We start from the raw sequence: 19,574 nt of genomic DNA on the forward strand, positions 1-19,574 counted from the left end.
ATACTGTCAACAGGGCTTTCACTTTCCTATAATTCAGACTTAACTCTACTGTGTGATGGGGGGCTTGACCCGGAAATCTTTCCATGCATTACAAGCAGAATTGTCTTTAAATGGTCGTGCGAGGATCACACCGTTTTGAGGAACTGCAGCAGCTATGGTCATAGTATTGTGACATTTAATTATTATAGAGATGAGTAGTGATCTTGGGTCCTTCTACATGGTATCATAGCCATAGGTTTGGAAATCGGCTATTCATGTGTTCGTTGCTCTACGTGATTGAAGAGCTTCCAATAGTTTGCTGTGCGGCAGTGCAAGCATTGTCCACGGGATCAGATAAGAAAAAATAAAAAAAATACTGTCATGTAAAGAGTGAGGGAGCCTTGGCTCAATTTTTTTATAATAAAATATATTTTTCTAATTTTTTTAGTATTATTTTTATATTTTTTGTTTGATGTTGTCTTAGATGTTGGGCCGGCCGGCACGGTCAAACTACTCCGTAGGGTGCTCCTCCTTGCCTTAAAAGATCTTCCACTGTTCTTCTCCATTTCGTATCTAGGGTTTCGCCTCCGTCTCGTCTCTCTCCCTCCTCTCCTCTCTGAGCTGAAGATGGATGCCTTGGATTCGGTTGTCGATCCCCTGCGGGACTTCGCCAAGGACAGCATGCGCCTCGTGAAGAGGTGCCACAAGCCTGATCGCAAAGGTTAGCGCTCCGAACCCGTCTCTACCATCGATCTATCGCGATCTCGTCCTACGGATCGATGGATCGGTAGGCGATTCTTTGAGTTTATAGTGGTTCCTGATGGATTTATAGGTGGTCCTTTGACATGATTAGAATTTATTGTGATTCGTGATTAAATTTTGACTGGATTTCATGGATCCCGCTTGCAGAGTTCACAAAGGTGGCCTTCCGCACGGCAGTCGGATTCGTGGTGATGGGGTTCGTGGGGTTCTTCGTGAAGCTGATCTTTATCCCGATCAACAACATCATCGTCGGATCTGGCTAGGTAATGAAATCATTTTTGCCCGTAGAGATTCCTAGGATTTTGCTTGTTAGGAAAAATGGAACGAGAAAAAAAAATCGATTTTTCTGGTTCTTTTCGCTTTCATTAGTGGGAGATTTGTAATGTGAACACCGAGGCCCTTAAATTATGTTAGATATTATGGTAGAAGATATTATATGTAATGGAATTAAGGAAGTTCAACGTTTTATTTTGATCGGCTTTGAGATTGAGTCCTTGGACATCTGAATCATTTGTTGATATTTAGTTATCTGGTTTCTTGCAATCAAATATGTTTTTCTTGTGTTTCCAATCACTTGTTATGACGTTTAAATTCATACATTTTCGATTTTTTGCTTCTTATGTAGGTTGCATGATATGATTATCTTGTTATATATGCAGAGATGTGGAATTTAATCAGTGTTCTGTTTGTTGTAGTGCATCTTTTATTAGATTTGATGAAGTGCTGAATTCACGTAGGTAGCAGTACAGCTGATGAAAGAGTACACAGCAACTATAAAAGATGAGGATTCAGCCTGATGGTAGATCAAGTTGATGGTGGTGGTGATATATATATATATATATATGTATATATATATATATATGTATATATATATCTATATGTATATATATATATGTATATATATATATATATGTATATATATATATATATGTATATATATATATATATGTATATATATATATATATGTATGTATATATATATATATATTGTGGGGTTGGTGGGGGACGGGGGTGTGTGGAGGTTGTCTCCCTAGCTGATTTCCTTTCAGATAATGTTGTTGAAGGAGGTAAAAGAAGATGCTTACGTATGATTTTATTGCGTTGTTATTGAAAGGCTTGATGGATACTCTGAAGCATCATTCTGGATCTATGAGCAGCTTTGGTGTGGGAGGAGGAAACTGTAGTATTCCAGTAAAGTTAAGGTGTGGAAAGGATTTGGAATAGCTTGCAATAACATAATAGGTTGCCCATGGGAGATCTGATTGATTGTTTGGAAGAGTTGCAACATAATCTAGAAAAGCTTATGAAGGTTGATAAAATCAACTACTCTGTTATGAAACCCATCTAGGTTGAACAGGTCAACCTGTTCACTAATCACCCATTAGTAATTACAGTTTGGGTTAGTTCAAGACTCAATTATCTGTTCTACACCATTGAACTGGATAGTTCAACCGTTTGAACCATCTGGATTGAATGATCGAATCAGGTTTATCATTTTAAAAATGATAGAGAGGAGATAAAAGATCATGATTTCCCACCTGCTGCTACTAAAGCCCTATCAAACACCTCAATCTCTCAGTAAGACAAATTAAATTGAAATAGACATCCAAGTCATAACCTCAACATCAGAATGGATGTTGAAGTCCTTTAATTGTGTTTCTTTTCATCTTGTTATTTTGACATAGATCAATGTAAAGCAAATGTAAATATATTTATTCATTTATTTAAACTAGGGTATGCCCCTGGTTATTTATTGTCATTTTATCTGGATGTTCTTGTCAAGGTCTCTGAATCAGAAGTTTTCTAATTTTAAAGGGTAATAGCAACTTGATAAGTATGTTGGAAGTCATGGCCCCACATAAACAAAAAAACCTGTCATATGGGGCTGATTTCATTGGGTCATATCAAAAATATGCATTGTGAATCTCTTCCTTTGAGAGTTAGATTCCTGAACCCCCAATGCAGGCTCAATGGAGAATTAAGGGGATCAGATTGATCTAATGTTATCAATCCCTAATTATATTGGATTTAAACCTTCCAATGGAGCAGAGGCTCTTGACATTAAATGATATTTATTTGTAATTGAATTATAGTATAGCAAGGGAATCCAACGATTCCATGGCTTGGACCATTGAGAAATTCATGGAGGAATCTGCGTGGAACTTGGCTTTTCATTGATGCCACTAGAGGTGCCACTTTCATGGTAGTCAATTCTCTTGGTTTTTAGCAATGCGAATAAATTTCATCGATTGTGGCATGAATCATGCTAGAGTAACAAGTATGTGTTAGTGGTGTTGTATACATGCATACGTGGATTCGGACCTTCTCTTCTGGTATGATAGATGGCATGCGAAGGCAAGCTAATATATTGTCAGCATCCTAGTGTTTCACCGGGTATTCATTATTGTGAATCATTCACTTGTATATTAATTTGCATGAGCATCTAAGCATCTTTGCCTTGTTTTAGCAGTTAACTATTTAGATCTCAGTCATTACCCTGAAATTGTTGTTTTATATCATCAGTATAAGAAAATTTTAACCTTTAACTGATTGTAGTTCATTGAGATTTATCAAGGTTTTTATTATCATGGTTCTGGATGATGAATGATTTCCCATATCATAATTTCAACTCATTATTTTTACATGTTTAAGCTTCCTCATTTATGCATATCGCGTGGTATCATCTATCAAAACCAGTTCCTATATCAGCATGATCAGCACTGAATCTTTTCTTACTGATGTTTTTGTTTGCAGGAATGAGAAATTGTGGAGGAAGCGACACAAGAAATTACATTTTTAAGTTTATATCTTATGAAGACTTTTTTTCTTTTCATTTGACACATAGAAGTGTACCTTTGAAAGATGATAGGGTGTTTGTCGTTTGTCTTGTTTCCTTTTCCATTGATGGCAGTCTGTATTTTATCATTAGCTTGTAGTGGATTCTCTGAATTTATCTATAGAGAAGGAAATGTTAATGATGAGTTACTGGGTAAAGGGGCAAACTGATCTACTGCAGATAGCTTACTTCCAAATGAAAAAAACAAAAAATTTGCTAGCGATCACATCCAAAATCTTGTCCAAATGCAGGATTATGTTACTTTGCAAGTGTGCATTTCAACCTTCCGCTCTCCTAACACAAAAATGGGATAGGCATAATAACAAAATATAAGAGTAAAGTGGGTGATTTTGTGTGAATTTGCAAATACCTCTTACATATCTAATTGCTGTAATGCCAATCTTGTATATTTCAAATTGTTGTAGTATGGCTCACTCTCCTTCCAATTAGGGTTAGGGTGACATGGAGGTGGTTATGTTATGGATTTTAAAAAAAAAACATGGAACTTGACATGAATAAATATGATGTGAATTTGTTCTTAGAAAATGGAATCTGACGGGGATAGACCTCTCTTCTCTTCTTCCTTAAAACCTAGGGTTTTATAAACCCTAATGGAAAGAGAGCTATGTCTTGCCGAAAACGACACACCAACGAAGATCACCTCCGCCCCAATCCTCTACAAAATAAGTTTACGCCACCCTCCACGGCCATAACGCCCACCTCCTCCTCTTTGTATCTCATCCTCTTCATCAAACGCTACTGTGTCTCTCTTTCTCACATCTGGATCAATATGTTCCTACGTCTCTTTTAGTTCTTCTTCAATAGCCAAGGATCAATGATGTCGGAAACCAATGGATAATCCTTGATCCTAATTATCCTTGGATGATCCTCCATCCGTTCTCACACCAACGTCCCGTCCTTCCGTCAAAGTCTAGCCCCAAACCAATGGCAGTGATGGCCTTTGATCCAATGGACCCCTCCCCGCAGCTAATGTCGGCAAACTCTCCTGCATGAATGTTGGCGCGCACGCTTTCCCGACGATCCCCTCCCTACTCCTCAAGTGCTCCTCACATCCCCTCTCCCTTTTTACTCCCAGTCCTCGAAACGAGAGGGCGAGAAGGGGGTAATCGATCTGGGCCCCAGATCTAGAGATTTCTTCTCTTTACGTTGTGATTTCACGGCCAATGGACGGGAGGGAGATGGCTTCGCCATGGCCGCTGAACCCGACACTGCCCTACCGTGAGGACTGCAGGAGTAAGGCCGAGACCTTGGCGCTGGTGGAGGGATAAAAAAAAACTATGCATCCGAGGATGGCAGATTTTTTGTTCCACGTTGCAATCACTCCGATGGCTGCCGCAGCCAATCAATGGCCAAGGATTATGATCTCATGATGATGGGTAACCTCCTCCACGTTTCATTTGATTAGAGCTAGTAGGTGGCCAATGCGGTTTGCTGAATGATCGTTTCAGATGAATTCCAATGTAGGAGAGGAAGGTGTTTCACCTCCGGCAAGGGGCGGCAACAGCAGCCTTGGCACCGACGGAGGGAGAGGTAGCGTGGGGCTCTTGCTATGATCGAATCGGGGGTGATCGTCGTCGGCGAGTCGCTTATTGTGAGATATAGCTCCCTCCCCATTCATCTCTTTCTTTTAAAGATTTATCCATGTCATATTTCATCTTTTTTTTTTTAATAAAAATCCACATTATAGCTACCTCCACGACATCTCTGACCCCAAGAAATAAGAATGGATCATACTGCAACAATTGGAAAAAATGCACGGTTGATATTATTATAATTAGATACTTGGAGTGTTTGTAAATTTATATAAAATGAAGAAATTTATTCTTTTTAAGCCTTCTCTTTAATTTAAGGTCGGATTGGAAAGGTTGAGTGTCCCTATATAGCAACATAAACTATATCTTTATTACCTTTTCTTTTTCAAGAAGCAAGCTGAGTGGAAATTTGATAAAAAATCAGGAAAAAGATGGAACCGGACACAGGTTTACTGCATGCGCATAATTATTAATGATCACAATGTTTGGTAGATTAAGATTTTATTCTAAAGATGTTTTTATCCCATGCTTCTTTAAGTTAGATCTAGCCAAGCAGCAGCCATATTTTTTATTTTTCTTTCTTGCGCCTTGTGGGATCATCAGTCACTGGCTGGTAGACTCTCACCATATCTTGCAGCGTCTCCACAAACGTTTTCCCTACAACCAAATGGGTTTGCCAAGATGAACTGAGTCGACTCACCAGGCGACTCGGGAAAACTCAGCCCGAGCCAACTCCTCCACCAACCTCTAATCCAACTTCCCCGATTAATTCCCAATCTCTTTCGCTCTCCCTCTTCATCCGTCCTCCCATAATGCCTCTCCTTCTCCAAGCCCTCCTCCCTTCCACCCTCCCTTCTTCTTCTTCTCTCCTCAACCCCTCTCTCTCAAAGAACGCCCCTTTCTCCTGTCCGCATCGCTTCTCTGCTCTCAAGTATCCCTCCTCTCGCCGCCTCCTGCGATGCTCTCTTGTATCCGTTTCCACCGAGGTGCCCCCCACGATGGGGGAGCCCCGGGGAGCCCGCCTCTCGCCGGCCGAGGTCTCGAGGACCATCATGGAGCTCTCCTCCACGGGCACCCTCTCCACGCTAACCCCCGAAGGGTGGCCGCTCGGCATCGGCGCTCGCTTTGTTGTCGATGCTCGGGGTGCCCCTGCCCTGTGCCTGAGCCAGCCTGATAGCTTGTTTGGAATCGGCGGTCGGGCCAGCTTCCACGTACAGGTGATGGGTTCTCTTCTTTGGATTGGTTTAAGATGCAATAATTTGGTATGAAAATGAGGACTTGGTGAATCATCGGAGCTGTAGATCTCTCTCCCACTGCCTGATGGTTTCTCTGTGCATTTTTGGTGATTACAGTTTGAGCAGAGTGGGTCGCGAACTCCACAGTGCACGCTGCTCGGAAGCCTGAGCAAACCTGACGATGAATTGCTTCTGAGGGTATCATTTTCTATCCTCACCTTTCTTTTATTTGATCCGTGAGCTGTTCAGAATTGTATGCGTGTCTAAGCATTATATCAGTAATTTCTCAGCCGTTTCCTTGATCATTTGTCCTTTCTTGGCATTTGATTGCTATTAAAAGTTTGATTGGATTCTAAAAATTGGATCTCTGTCCTAAATACTTTTTCGCATGCAATTCAAATAAGAACATGAGTCGGATAAAGTTTCTTCAATTTCTGAACGCCATTTGTTAATGTTATATTCTGCTTCTGCACTATTAATTCAATGACACTGATTTCTAACCTCATTGGTGTTGTATTTACTACTGAGTTTCTCACCAGCCACCTTTTCGAAGAATTTGCTTTTAAATTGCAATGCTTGATTAGAAATTATTCTGTAAATCTTCTCAATAAATTAATTTTCAAACTTGATTGCATTTTTTAGAAGCTTCGTATGAAATGGGAGAAGCAGTTTGGAGAACAAGTGAATGGAGAGCTTGTATACTTAATGTCAATAGAGCGGGTGCTTCACATGGAAGATTTCAAGGAGGTATGGATGGAACTGTTGGACTTATTTGTTCTAACCAGCAATGTTCTTTAAGTCTTATATGAATTACTGCCTCATTTTAACTTGTATTATATGTGAAGTTGTGGAGAAAAGTTTTTAGTGGGTTTCAAATTAATAATTCTTCTTACCTTTACATTTTAATTCTGCAACCACTTTACCTGTTGCGATATCAAGTTCGTGGAGTTTGAAATAGTTGTTAAAACAACTTGATTAAGATGGTCTGCTATGTCGACTCGGCTGACCACCACAATTATGAAAACAAAGCATGTGCATTGAACTCCTTATCTCCCATCTCTAGGGGCTAAAAGTAGCAAATCAAATCCTCATTAGAAGAGAAAAAAGCAATTCTAGTTTTTATTATCCTGGGTTTGGTAGCTAGCTCTGGGAATTGGCTCATCCCTAGAATTATAGCAGTCTTGTAAGTTTCCATCTCTAGATAGTTTCTCCATTCTAGGCTAATAATCTTCCGGTGATACATAACATGAATGTACATATTTATGTAGTTTATATGATAATTACACCCATGAGCTTTGACTTATTTTTATATCACATTTAAGAAACCTTTACAATATCCATTGTTTCTAGAGCAATGTGAAAATGTGCAATTGTCATAACAAGCTTCTGTAAATTCTTTTTTCACCACTTCCATCTACCCAACATTAGGTTTTCTTTTCTTCTTAGTCTCTCAATAACTTAAGTTCCTTCTTGAATGTCTATATTCACCTTTACATGGGCAAATATCGAATTTGATTCTCCATCAATTTATTCTCTATTTTCTATACAAGCATTTAGATACTAATTTTCTAATTGTTGCATCTTTCAGTTTCACGACTCATCCATATTGCTCGACATTGGTATGTACAGCTTAACTGATTTCAGAAATAAAATGTCTTGATTTAGAGTACTCTAGTTTAAGATCTACATGCTAAAAAATGTAGCTTATAATCTTAATTTTCTTACCTACTCATCCAAGAAAAGGATCACACTCTGCTGGACTCTTAAGCGCTTTCGCCCTGTCTAGATTTAAATATGGAACGGATTTGGACTGCCTTGCTGACATCAGATAAGGGGAGTGAAGATTATTAGGTTTTTTTGTCTCTGTGAAAGATAGAAACATACTGACACCGAGGATAAAAATTTAGATCGAAGGGGATAAGAATTGGTCTAATTTTCACTTCTGAGCTGCAAGTTTGATCAAGATATGAAATGTATTTCTGCTCTTTAATTTATGGAGAAGAGAGTGAAATTCTCAATGCATTGGGGAAAATCTCAACCTTCTCTTTCTCTTCAAAGAAAATAAAGATGAATTTGGAACTTTGAGGAATAGGTTTCAATAACTTTCTATCATCTTAAGATTCCCCCGACCCATGAATTCCTATGTCCGTGCATGTGTGTGTACGTGCGTGTGCTTGCACCTGTTTGTCGGTGTCAGTGCACAGTTGCGTGTTACCAAAATATGACCTAAAACAATTCTGGGTGCCCTAAAGTAGAGTTCAAACTAGGAATCATGGAAGATGACTTTTATTTTGTTCACTTCTAACCTGATTTGGTTCTTTATGGATAATTCTAGCAATTCTATCTAATCACTATGATTTTTCCTGGGGCCACCTTTTCAGTTAAGGGTGTAAACAATACGCTAACTAGGAATACAATAATCTCTCTATAAACTTAAATCATTTTAGCAAGCTTAACAAAAGGAGGACTTAACTTATGATGTGCCCAACAAAAACCTCGATTGCATCATATATATACTTTCATACTAGTTCATTACATTTCTAGCTTTTTGATATTGCATTGCTTGCATATGTGCATCTAGTGACATGAATTTCTTGATGTTATTTAATCGGGAAATTTAAAAATATTTTTTGTTTCTTTTGTATCTAATCTCAGCCTCTTTTTTCTTAGAACTTGCTTGTGTTTTTGCCTGAATGATTTCAAACTCTGAAATTCTGAATACAAACTTTTAGTGTACTAAACCATTTAATCCATACTTAATTGTTGACTGTTAAATTAGGTAATTGAAAGTCTATTGGCAATTGCATTGTACTCCATTTTCAGAAGCCCCAACTCTACTAGGTGATATCCAGGATGTTCACTTGATCATGAAAGGAAAATATTGGAAGACACGTTTACCGAACTAGAATCACACACCTACAGCTCTAAATCTACTATGTTATCTTTCAAACCCTGTCAATGTACCTGGATGGTTGCTCTTCGATTGTTCCTCATGTTCTCTTATTAATACCAATGATCAAGCCATTGGCAATGCTTAACTGTTCCTCTCAAAAAAAAAGGGACAAAGCCTCACTGTTCTGTTAAATCATTCTAGCGAAAAGCATTTTTGTTTAATTAGAAGTTGTAGATTTTGTAGATTTCAGCACATAGATTGCTGGCTATAATTTCTGAATCCATCTACATAGATCTGACTCCATTTATGAAACATCGTTGGCTCTACATCATGGGCAGTAATTTTTTCCTATTGTGTACCAAATACATGGGAGTTCTTTTAATTAATTATATTTTTTTGGCTGTTATCATTCGTGTGCAAATTGGATGCATATCTTCTGTTGACTGTAGGAATTATTGATGGTTTTCAGTTATACTTCATTCAAACCATGCTTTTCTGCATGATAATTACTAGAATGACTTATAAACTTGAGTTGCTAAAAACTGTTGATAAATTTTCTTTCCAGAATGGTGTATGGGTGGCCTGTTCAGAGTATATGAATGCAGACCCCGATCCTCTTCGAGACTTTGCTGAAAAAATTGTGGAGGAGATGAATTTAAGACATGCTGAAGATGTTCAGCGATTGTGCAATGTTTTTGTGGACTCGGGATTTCAGGTTTGAATCTATTGACAAGTGTATAGACTATAGATTCTTGAAAGTTTTTATATATGCTTATTTACATCTATGTTTCTTCTAGCATAAGTGCCTAGATTTCATCAACCATTTTGTGGTATGTGCTAGATTCAGTTATTTTCCCAACTTAATCATTCTAACTAAACTAACATCATTTCCTGGTTCTAGTGAGCTTTCGTGTCAATTTCTCAACATAGTCGGTAAAACAACTATTAACTATTTCACATATCTATGAGAAATTACATCAGTTTCCTATCAATTGTTAAATCCAAGGTTGGTGGTACCATCCCGAACCGCCCCATTTGGTGTGTACTAAGCCGTATTGGGTGCCGATCCGCCCCTCAATCTGAGAAATCGGCGAGGGCGTGGGAGAGGAAGAAGGGGAGAGAGGAAGAAGGGGAGAGAGGAAGAGAGAGAGAGGAAGGGATAGGGAGGCAGGAAGGGAGAGAGAGGAAGAGGGTGGCTGAGAGAGTTTTTGAAGCCCTCTCTCCTCCATTTGCCCAAATAGGGATGGAGGCTCTATTCCAAAGTCTGACTTCACTTAAAAAAGTTTCAAAAAAATGGGGCCCGAGGCCCGAAACAAGGGCTTCGCCCCCATTCGGGCACCACAGACGAGAGAGGGCTCAAAAACCCTCTTTCTCTCTCCCTCCCCCCTCCCGTCTCTCTCTCCGCTGCCCTCTTCCTTCCTCCCTTCCCCCTCTCTCTCCTTCTCTCTCTCACCCTCCCTCGCCGATTTTTCTCTGTCAGTATGCGCTGAAACGATATGGCTTGGTATCGTACCATATCTTACCACCAGCCTATTAGCACGGTGTTGTTTCGGTACCACGGATCTTGGTTTATGCTTTTATTATTACTAGTATCACAAATAAAAGCAAAAACATAGATCTGGCACCTTCCATAGGACATTGTTCTGCCCATTTTTAGTTAACTAAACCTTCTTTTCTTCTTTTTTTATTTTTACTTATATATATATACATCAGTTCTATCTTGTTTTTCTTTTTAGAGAAATATATATAACATGATTTTCCTGACACATGCAGAGAACTGTTGAAGTGGAATACACCTTACATTTTACCTTCACCACTAGAAGCATACATCGATAAAAGCAAAAAATTTCATGTCATTTCCAGTTAGGTGCTTTATCATTAACACAGGATGCTCACTTCATTGTTGAATTACATGTAGATAACTGCAGCATGGACTATGTGCTAACAAACTCTGTTATCTTCCATATTAAGCTAGTGGGATCATCCTCTCTCTCCTTTAACTTCTTTTGTCTTGTACGGCAGCATGCTAATAATGTGAACTTTCTTGCTTAAATGGCACAAGGCAAGGGAATCACCCTCCCTTGAGAACCTAGCTTTGACCAGCTATAACTTCTTCTCACATTTAATAAATTCTCCTATCAATTAATGAGAAAAGATACAATATTTTAATTTCAGTAGATAATGCATGTCCTAAAATTCAGATCTTTCAAGTCTTTAATTTGGTACCTCGTATAAAGGATGTGTTCTGGTAGATGTTAGGATTATGTATGCTTTATTGCTAATCGCAATGCTGGCCTTTTCTTCTTCTGACAGCTGTTTTAGCCTTTTAGGATTGCATTATGAGCCGGTTATAATCTCTCCATATCCAATCAATGCCTGCATCCTCAAACTTGCTTCAATTAACATATATGATTTCTTCATGATAGCAGGTAATGGGTGCAAAGATGATTTGGGTCGATAGGCTAGGTTTTGACATGCATTTTTATTCTGAGAAAGGGGTATTTGCAGCCCGAATCCCTTTTCCAAGAGAAGTTGCAGATGAGAAGGGTGTGAAATCGTCATTTAATTCCATGTCTCATCTCGCATGGGAGGTTGAGAAGAATTATGTTGTTCCAGACTTTGAGAAGGTGACATGCTTGAAGAAGATAATGTAGGAGGTGTGGATTCTTATTGCGGCTTCCGTATCCTGTTTAAGAGCTTGATCATTGCTTGTATTGATATGCACGGTGATTTATGGATTTTTTTTTTAACTCTTGTATTTCATCAGTGGCATTATCTCATAGAGTTATTTGGTGAAAGACACAGAATTCGTAATAAATTCAATTTTTTTTTCTCCAGCAATCTTATGCATCACCATTGTTTTACTTTTTCTTTCATATTCAAAAGACCTCAAAAAGGATGCCTCACGCACAGATATTTGAAGGATATCAGAAATGACTGGGGTTGCCCACAATTTTCTTATAAACAATTAATTTCCGCTCTTGCATGCCTAGATTGCATTAGGGTCTATCCAAGCCCCTTTTTGAGAAGACCATCCAAGCCTATTGATGTCTTTTAAAGGAAGAATTCTATGGTTCATCCAAGCTCCAAAAAAATTTCACTCTAAGCTTTTTCTTTCCTTTTCTTCTTTTGATGGGGCTACGATGATGCAGTAGTGCATATGGCTGGCCTGCTTAATTCACATTCATGCTGTCTTCTAGATGTTATTCACCTTGGTCATGTGAAGCCATCCCCATGGATTGAGGTTGGCAAATATCTTTCAATTCTTTAAAACAGTACCTTATTTCATCTCTACTCTCAATCATATGTATTAGATATATCAATATTGTATGCATTCATATTAAATAAAGGTGGATTTGATACCTTTCTTTTTTATTCATGCTTTAGGTGCATCTTATAACTTTCATTCCAAAGAAAGCAACATTAAGCCCTCTTACTTGAGGTGTGAAAAGAACCTGCATTCCTCTCAAGTGATCTAAACCCAAGTTGATCACAAGGGAACATTCAAAATATGCAAAGATTTTTTTGGTTCCACTGTGGGGATGTCAAGTGATTAATTTGTGATGTCAGCTTTGGCTACACTTTAAGAAGTGATTTGGCGTCTAGGTGAGAATGAGACTATGACTATTTAGTTAAAAAATTATGATGATTCAGACACAAAAAGAATTAAACGACTTCAAACAAGATATGATCAATTATGGCTATATTATCTCAGATTACGCAAAACTACTGTAAGATGAATACAAGGTTATTCACCTAATGATCCATCTCATGAATAGGAAGAATGGAAATGGTCGATTGTTTGATGATGGCCAAACTGGCGGTTGTTATCAAAATAGGCCTTCTAATCCTAAACTCGGGGGAGTGCCATTAAAAATATATGGTCACGATCTAAAAGTCGACCATATGAATATAGGCCCCCTAATTTTACATCTGGGAGGCAAAGTTATTCAAAGTATATGGTTGAATTGCCCGGATATAAAAATCAAGATGTGTATCATAATCTTGAAATTGGAGGTTCCATTTAAACTTGATTGAAAAGACGAATGAACAAATGCCAGAAATATTTGAGGAATTGTATGTTAAATTTGATTGAAAAAATCAATCAAAAACCGTCATTTCACCAAATTCAACATAAATAAATCAGCCAAGTATGGTCAATCAACCAAGACCGAAAAATGCCAATTGACCAATAATAGGATCGACTAAGGCTGAGAAAGATTGTTCGATCAATAATGGTTAATTGATCAAGACGAGGTCAATGGACAAAAATTGGCTGTTCGATCAAGAGTAAAAAAGGCCAAAATATTACACTGACCAAGGCAAAAAAAAAATAAAAAAGGTCAATCAATTTAAAATAGTCAATCTACCAATAAATTTCTTCATGCCAATCACAAGTAATAGCATGAATCATGGTAACTATCTGTATACAATCATTTGTCACACTATTAATATTTACCATACTTCACTATTTGGAGTCTATTTACTAAGAATTGGGTGGTTGGTAACTGTAGCACATGCAATTGCTCATTAAAAAAAAAAGTATATACTTTTCTAATCGTAACACATGCAATTGCTCGTTAAATAAAATAGTATATGCTTTTCTAATCGACCGACACCATTACCGGTAAACATGATTGACAAATATGAATATAATTGATCTGACCTTAAATACTGGCCTGTCACCACGATTGACTTACCATTTATTGTAGTTGAACATAGTTAATAGATGCTGGTCAATATTTCTTATAGTTGTTTGATCAAGTGTTGACTTATGCTTGCTTATCTGGCTCAACAAAGATATTCATTTTTATTGAGCCATGAGGATTTATTTTATAGTAACAATAAAAATATAGATCAACTAACTATATCCATCATGATTCACTAAATTATTTATACATGATAGATGGAAGGCTCATAAGTTGGTCACTTGCCACTTATATAAGAGGCTACATAAGACAACTTTTTCTATTGAAACTAACTTCCTAAAGCAAGTTATTTGGACAAAAGAGAAGTTAATTATAGAAAGAATCATTGACAAATAGAAATGGCAATGCTTAACCAATTTAACTTGATTCAACCAGCCATAAATTAGATTGTGTTATCTATTTAATAAAATAATCAAATTTGAATTCATTTTTTTTAACTTATTTAAGAAACAGGTTGAGTTGTGTCCAACTCGACTCATTTATCTGAGCCGATATGATTGTGACCATGTCAAGTACTAAATTTTTTTTAAGGATAAGAAGCAACCGTTCACGGAAAGCTATTGCTAAAAATAACTTCATTTTTCATGATAACAGGCAACAAGAATGGAGTTTTTCACATTCCTACACAAGACTACATAGATCTAGGATAATATCTGCACTGAATATGCTATCTTTAGAACTAGGATACTTATCTATGGTGGATGTGCAACCTACTTTAGAGTACATCTATACAATATTAATACACCTTCGACCATGGTTCTAAGTCTTCGTGGGCGGGGAGAGGAGGGGGAGTCCTGTCGCTCATCATCTTGCTCTGAGAATATGAAAGTCTTGGCGGGAGGGGGAGTCGAATAAGAAAAATTAAAGAAAGAAAGAAAGAACGAACAAAAAATAGAGAATGAAGGGAGAAGAAAAGAAAGAAAAAAAGCAGGAAAGCGAGAATAAAGAGCACGAACAAAAAAAAAGAAGGAAAGATGGAAGACGAGAGAAATAAGAAAAAAAAAAAAGGGGAAAGAAAGGAAGAATAATGTTAAGCTGTAATAATGTTGTGAAATAGCTTATGATGCAGCAATAAGATTTCGCCAACAAGCACAAAATAAAAGGCCGATACTAAAACAAGGGACATCGCAATCAAAGAGAATAGTTACCTGCCGTTGTTTTCCAAGATACATAATTGTACAAAGTTTACAGATGTGAAGCCCAAGCACCTGCATATTTGAGAGCTGAAAAAAGTCCTCAGCATTCAAGATTTAGCCACCATTTTATTAGTTATTTAACCTATTGCTGCACTTGCTATCCTTCTGAGGGGAGGCAAATTCTCCCTTCAGTTTTTTGGCATTGTTGATAGTACACATTGATTGATACATTGGTATATACAGCACAGAAATATTGGAGATTAAATCAATGGATATTAGCGCTTCTGGGAACAAAGCGACACGAACCATTGCTTTGAACAGAATCCACTTCATGCAGCTAATCATCCTGAAACATATTGGCACCCAATGTCATCATTACCACATCAGATGGATGAATATATCACTCAGATATGTAGTCTTCATACAATATGGAAGAGTTTTAACACACATATGGATACAAATAGACAATCAAAGAGTTCTTCAAGATAAAAATATTAAGACAAGCTTTACATAACTCATTTGGTCTCAAATTGAGGGAGTGGACACCTCTCTTCTCACCTATTCAACCATTTGCCATTTTCTAAGAGCAAGATAATTTTAAGCAAAACTTGGACATGCATCTACATAGTTTTCACTAGCTGATCTCATGGATCAAGGTTCAGCAAAATCACATGCCCATATATGCATTCTAAGTCCTTGAACAAGCTGCATCTAAAGGTGCAATAGTAATTTAAAAGAAGGGTGAACCTTAGTGAACCCATGTTAAATGTAGCATAGCCATAGGCAAGGGCAACCTTTACTGAAATAGGAAGGAAGAAAACCTTCACATTGAAAGCTGGGAATATGATATGGATAAGAAAGTCAATGGTTATCTTGGTACAGAAGACCTATTAGGCGACAGAGAATGACAAGGTACAAGGTAAGGTCCCAAGATAGATAAAGAATAAGAGAATTCGAGTCCTCAGTGTAGCATATCTCATAAGAAAATTGTGCAAGAAACAGATAATGTCTATCGAGCAATTCCACGAGTGATATTCTTATGTCTTGTTCCACCTATTTATTTTTGAACTTACAGTTCCAATTTTACCATTTGTTTCTATCACAGAGAGCTAGTAGAAAAGTCTATCCAAGTTCGTATAAAATACAGCACAAGCATTTGCTATTTTTTCCTTATTTATGAGTGCACACGATTTTATTAGTTAGAGTTCATACAAGGAAAACTTGCAATATCTAGTCTGATGTATTGCCTGGCAGGCAGGGTTCTTTATCCTTGGCAATTGTTAAGATATCACTAAAATGAATAACGACATATTGTACTTGCTCCTTGAGTTTCATGGTATTGGAGCACAGGATTATTACAGGCTTTAAAACCAACTTCAAAAACATTATGTTCAATTTGCCAACCATTAGCCATTTGCAATGAAAATCAGTTATCACCTTCTTTGCAAGCTCGTATGTGTGTGGCAGGTCATAAATTGTTACTGGTTCGCACTGAAAGGGCTAGAATTCTTGGTCTCATGTCTGATCAGTAGACTATTGCTTCACTCTAATGATTAAAGCACCTTGCCGAGTTGGTAATGTAGAGCTTAGATTATTTTTTTGCCCCTTAACATAGATCTCAGAGAAACATTTGGGCTTCATAGGAGCTAACGGAGTGTCATATTTTTCCCCATGTTCCAAAGCAGTAACAAACCCATAAAAAAAAGGTAGTTTACAGAAGTTCGCAATTCGTGATAAAAAAGGCGTGATACAAACTCATAGTACGTCCTCAAACTCCTTGCAAATGGAAGAGACTATCCAAAGTCAACCTTCATGTTTTTCATGTGAATATTCTTGGTTACATGAGGACAAAGTTATTAGGTGTACTCTAAAGTTTAGCAGAACTAGAATCGACAATTAGGTTAGTAAAAGTAAAGCAGGGGGATTAGGTAACCAGAGCTAGCAAAAATAATTTTCAAGAACAACTTGTTAATTTAATGGTACTCAGAGTAATTGTCACAATTACTATTGTTGCTTTTATTTTTGTCAGTAGATTATATGTAAAGATTATATTACTTCCATTGTCGCATTGCCAACATGCGCAAAAGGACCATTACTCAATCTTTACATGATTATATGACTTGTACAAACTAAGAAAGCCACTTCTCACAATTCATATCAAAGATTCAGACAAGCCCATCAAACATAGATGGGAAACAAGAATCATAGATTAAGGAAAACATTAAAAGCAGCAGTGCAAGGAAGCCTTACACCGTGATACTCACTTGAATGCTTGGGAAACCCAAACCTAAATTATCATTGTTTTGGAAAGAAAACAGCTGCTCGAAGAGTTAAAAAGCATCAAGGAAAGAGCACAGGATATAACTGACCGTTCCATCTCTCGTTGGCAGCATATCAAATTCAGTTCTTAAAGATGAGCCCTCAGTCTTACTGCTTCTCCCCTGTGACTTCTTTGCAAAAAGCTTTGCGATCTGCAGCTGGGTTTTTGCTATAATTTCTGTCCTCTTGAGCTCCATTTCCCCACGCTTAATCTCTGCATCAGCCCTCATCCTTTCAGAATCCTTGTACATCTCCATCTTCGCCTGCTCAACTTTCAAGATCGATTCGGCGAGCAACCTAATGCTATCAGCCACCTCATTTCCTGACTCCTTCCTCCTCTTGGATGGATTACCATCCCTCCCTGCCTTATCCTCAGCATTGGCCGCCTTGCTTCTCGGGGCACTCCCATCGCTATCACCCCTGCTCTCTTTCTTATCAACGTTGTCATTCTTAACAGCTTCACCGTCGACGGGCGACGTGTTTGACGCATCATCTTGGTTGCTATCCTGCAAGCGCCCCATTACTTCGACCTCGTTCTCCACCTTTGGCAGAGCCTGGAGATTGATATCATGATGGGATTTGGGCTGAGCCGAGCAATTTGGGGTCCCTTTCAGCAAGCCATCCATACGGGCATAGAACTGCCACGAAGAGCGTGAGTTGGGTTCGTGAGCAGCGGCCGACTCTGCCCGGTACCTTTTCTTCATGGACTCGATCTTATTCTTGCACTGACTAGGGGTCTTGTGGCCCTTCATCCCCGAGCACCGAGCAGACACCTGGCGTGCTATGTCCTCCCAGTCACTCCCTTTCAGCTTCGCCCGGTTCCGAAGCAGCCACTTTGACTCATAAACCTCTAGTAAACACAGCACACCGCTCTCGCTCCACTCATCCCGCTTCCCCTTGTCCGGGCCCCTTGGCGCCGCCGGCACAGCAGAATGATCCGGGCCGGCAGGGAGGTGGTTGCTGCCTCCCTGGGCGCTATCCATCGGGTGCGAAAGCGAGAACTGGCCTCCGAGTATCGTAGAAAACCAGGGATCATACTAAAGAAAGGGGGGGGTCAGCTTTCAGGATCCGAAAGCAAAACGAAGCACGGGTTCTCTAAAAGATGGCATTTTGGGTGCAGAAATTCCATCTCTGAATGATTCTAATGCAGGAAATGGGACTATGGTTTCCACAAAACTAATATAGTTCCCCACAAAAAATGGTATTTTGACATAAATTGAAGGACCATAAACATAAATTCAGCACCGAAAACTGAATCCAAAAGATAGCCAGAAATCGAAATTAGTACTCATCTGGGGTGGTAGTTCGCATCTTTCTTCTCCTCTGAATCTATCCTTCTCCTTCTCTGAGAAGAGTTGGGGGCGAAAAGGAGAAGGGAGGGAGAGCCGGGAAGGCATCGGCGAATCGCCGTGAAGCAGCACTGACCAACTATTGGTTCCACGTGGGGGAATCTGGACCGTCGGAGGTCAGTAGCCGGTGCTTGTCAGAAGGCAATAACGCGGCAGTGGAAGCTCTCGTCAGCAGGAGAGGATCAACGCCGCTGCAACGAGGATGAAAGCGTTTATGCTGGAGACCAGGGACATAAACGTGTACCTCAAGATTCGGAGTGGATTATGTAGTAGATTTGCGGACTTGAAGTCCGGTTGCAGCCGCTGGCGTTTTGAAGAAGAAGAACGCTTCGTCTTTAGGCTTTGCTACCGGATAGTGGAAGATGGTGCCTGGGGCCCGCCACGAAATCAGAGCAATGGTTCAGCTCCCGATTCGTCCATAGATTATTTTCTATGTTGCCATTCAATCAAACCCTCCGCGATATCGAGAAAACGCATCTTGAACCGCCCAATAATGTTCATGGGCCACTGATAACGTTAAAAAAGAATTATTTAGCTATTCACACGACCTTCATTGACTTCCACTAATAAAATGCGACAAAGTTTGACGATGCTTGTGCACATAAACCCCCCCGCGGTCCGAAGGTTTCCGGCTCGGTCCGAGTTTTTTTTTTTTTTGGGTAAAAAAATATGAGGAGAGGGGGAGGGGTAGAACCCCATCCGCACGTAGCAGTCTTTACTGAGCTCCCCTCCTATCAGAAAATAATATTTGATGCGGGTCGCAAGTTTCTGCGTGTCCTCCTCAATTCGTGAAAAATTCGACT

The 19,574-nt window shown here is 38.8% G+C and overlaps 3 protein-coding genes across 6 annotated transcripts; 2 read left to right on the top strand and 1 right to left on the bottom strand.

The window, feature by feature from the left end:
* Positions 1-484: 484 nt before the first annotated feature.
* On the top strand, positions 485-3,735 carry LOC103707117 (protein transport protein Sec61 subunit gamma-like). The gene is made up of 3 exons (XM_008791486.4): positions 485-700; positions 889-1,004; positions 3,496-3,735. The coding sequence occupies exons 1-2, from the start codon at positions 607-609 to the stop codon at positions 1,002-1,004; spliced, it is 210 nt and encodes a 69-aa protein (XP_008789708.1). The 5' UTR covers positions 485-606; the 3' UTR covers positions 3,496-3,735.
* Positions 3,736-4,693: 958 nt separating this feature from the next.
* Positions 4,694-12,099, top strand: LOC103707118 (glutamyl-tRNA reductase-binding protein, chloroplastic). 4 transcript variants are annotated; one of them, XM_039128103.1, is made up of 7 exons: positions 4,694-4,974; positions 5,047-5,189; positions 5,768-6,347; positions 6,483-6,563; positions 7,008-7,112; positions 9,824-9,973; positions 11,685-12,099. In XM_039128103.1, the coding sequence occupies exons 3-7, from the start codon at positions 5,943-5,945 to the stop codon at positions 11,910-11,912; spliced, it is 969 nt and encodes a 322-aa protein (XP_038984031.1). In that variant the 5' UTR covers positions 4,694-4,974; positions 5,047-5,189; positions 5,768-5,942; the 3' UTR covers positions 11,913-12,099. The 4 variants fall into 4 exon arrangements, with proteins under 4 accessions (XP_038984031.1, XP_038984032.1, XP_017698263.2 ...); XM_039128104.1 differs by having other exon boundaries at positions 5,063-5,189; XM_017842774.3 differs by having other exon boundaries at positions 4,755-4,974; positions 11,688-12,099.
* Positions 12,100-15,100: 3,001 nt separating this feature from the next.
* LOC103707119 (trihelix transcription factor ASIL1-like) lies at positions 15,101-19,081 on the bottom strand. Its single transcript, XM_008791491.4, has 2 exons — positions 17,473-19,081; positions 15,101-15,449 (listed from the first exon to the last, which is right to left on the bottom strand). Exons 1-2 carry the CDS (start codon positions 18,403-18,405, stop codon positions 15,441-15,443), a joined length of 942 nt encoding a protein of 313 aa, XP_008789713.2. The 5' UTR covers positions 18,406-19,081; the 3' UTR covers positions 15,101-15,440.
* Between the last annotated feature and the right edge of the window lie 493 nt (positions 19,082-19,574).

Source organism: Phoenix dactylifera, chromosome 7, assembly GCF_009389715.1.
Source record: "Phoenix dactylifera cultivar Barhee BC4 chromosome 7, palm_55x_up_171113_PBpolish2nd_filt_p, whole genome shotgun sequence".
Classification (NCBI taxonomy): Eukaryota; Viridiplantae; Streptophyta; class Magnoliopsida; order Arecales; family Arecaceae; genus Phoenix; species Phoenix dactylifera.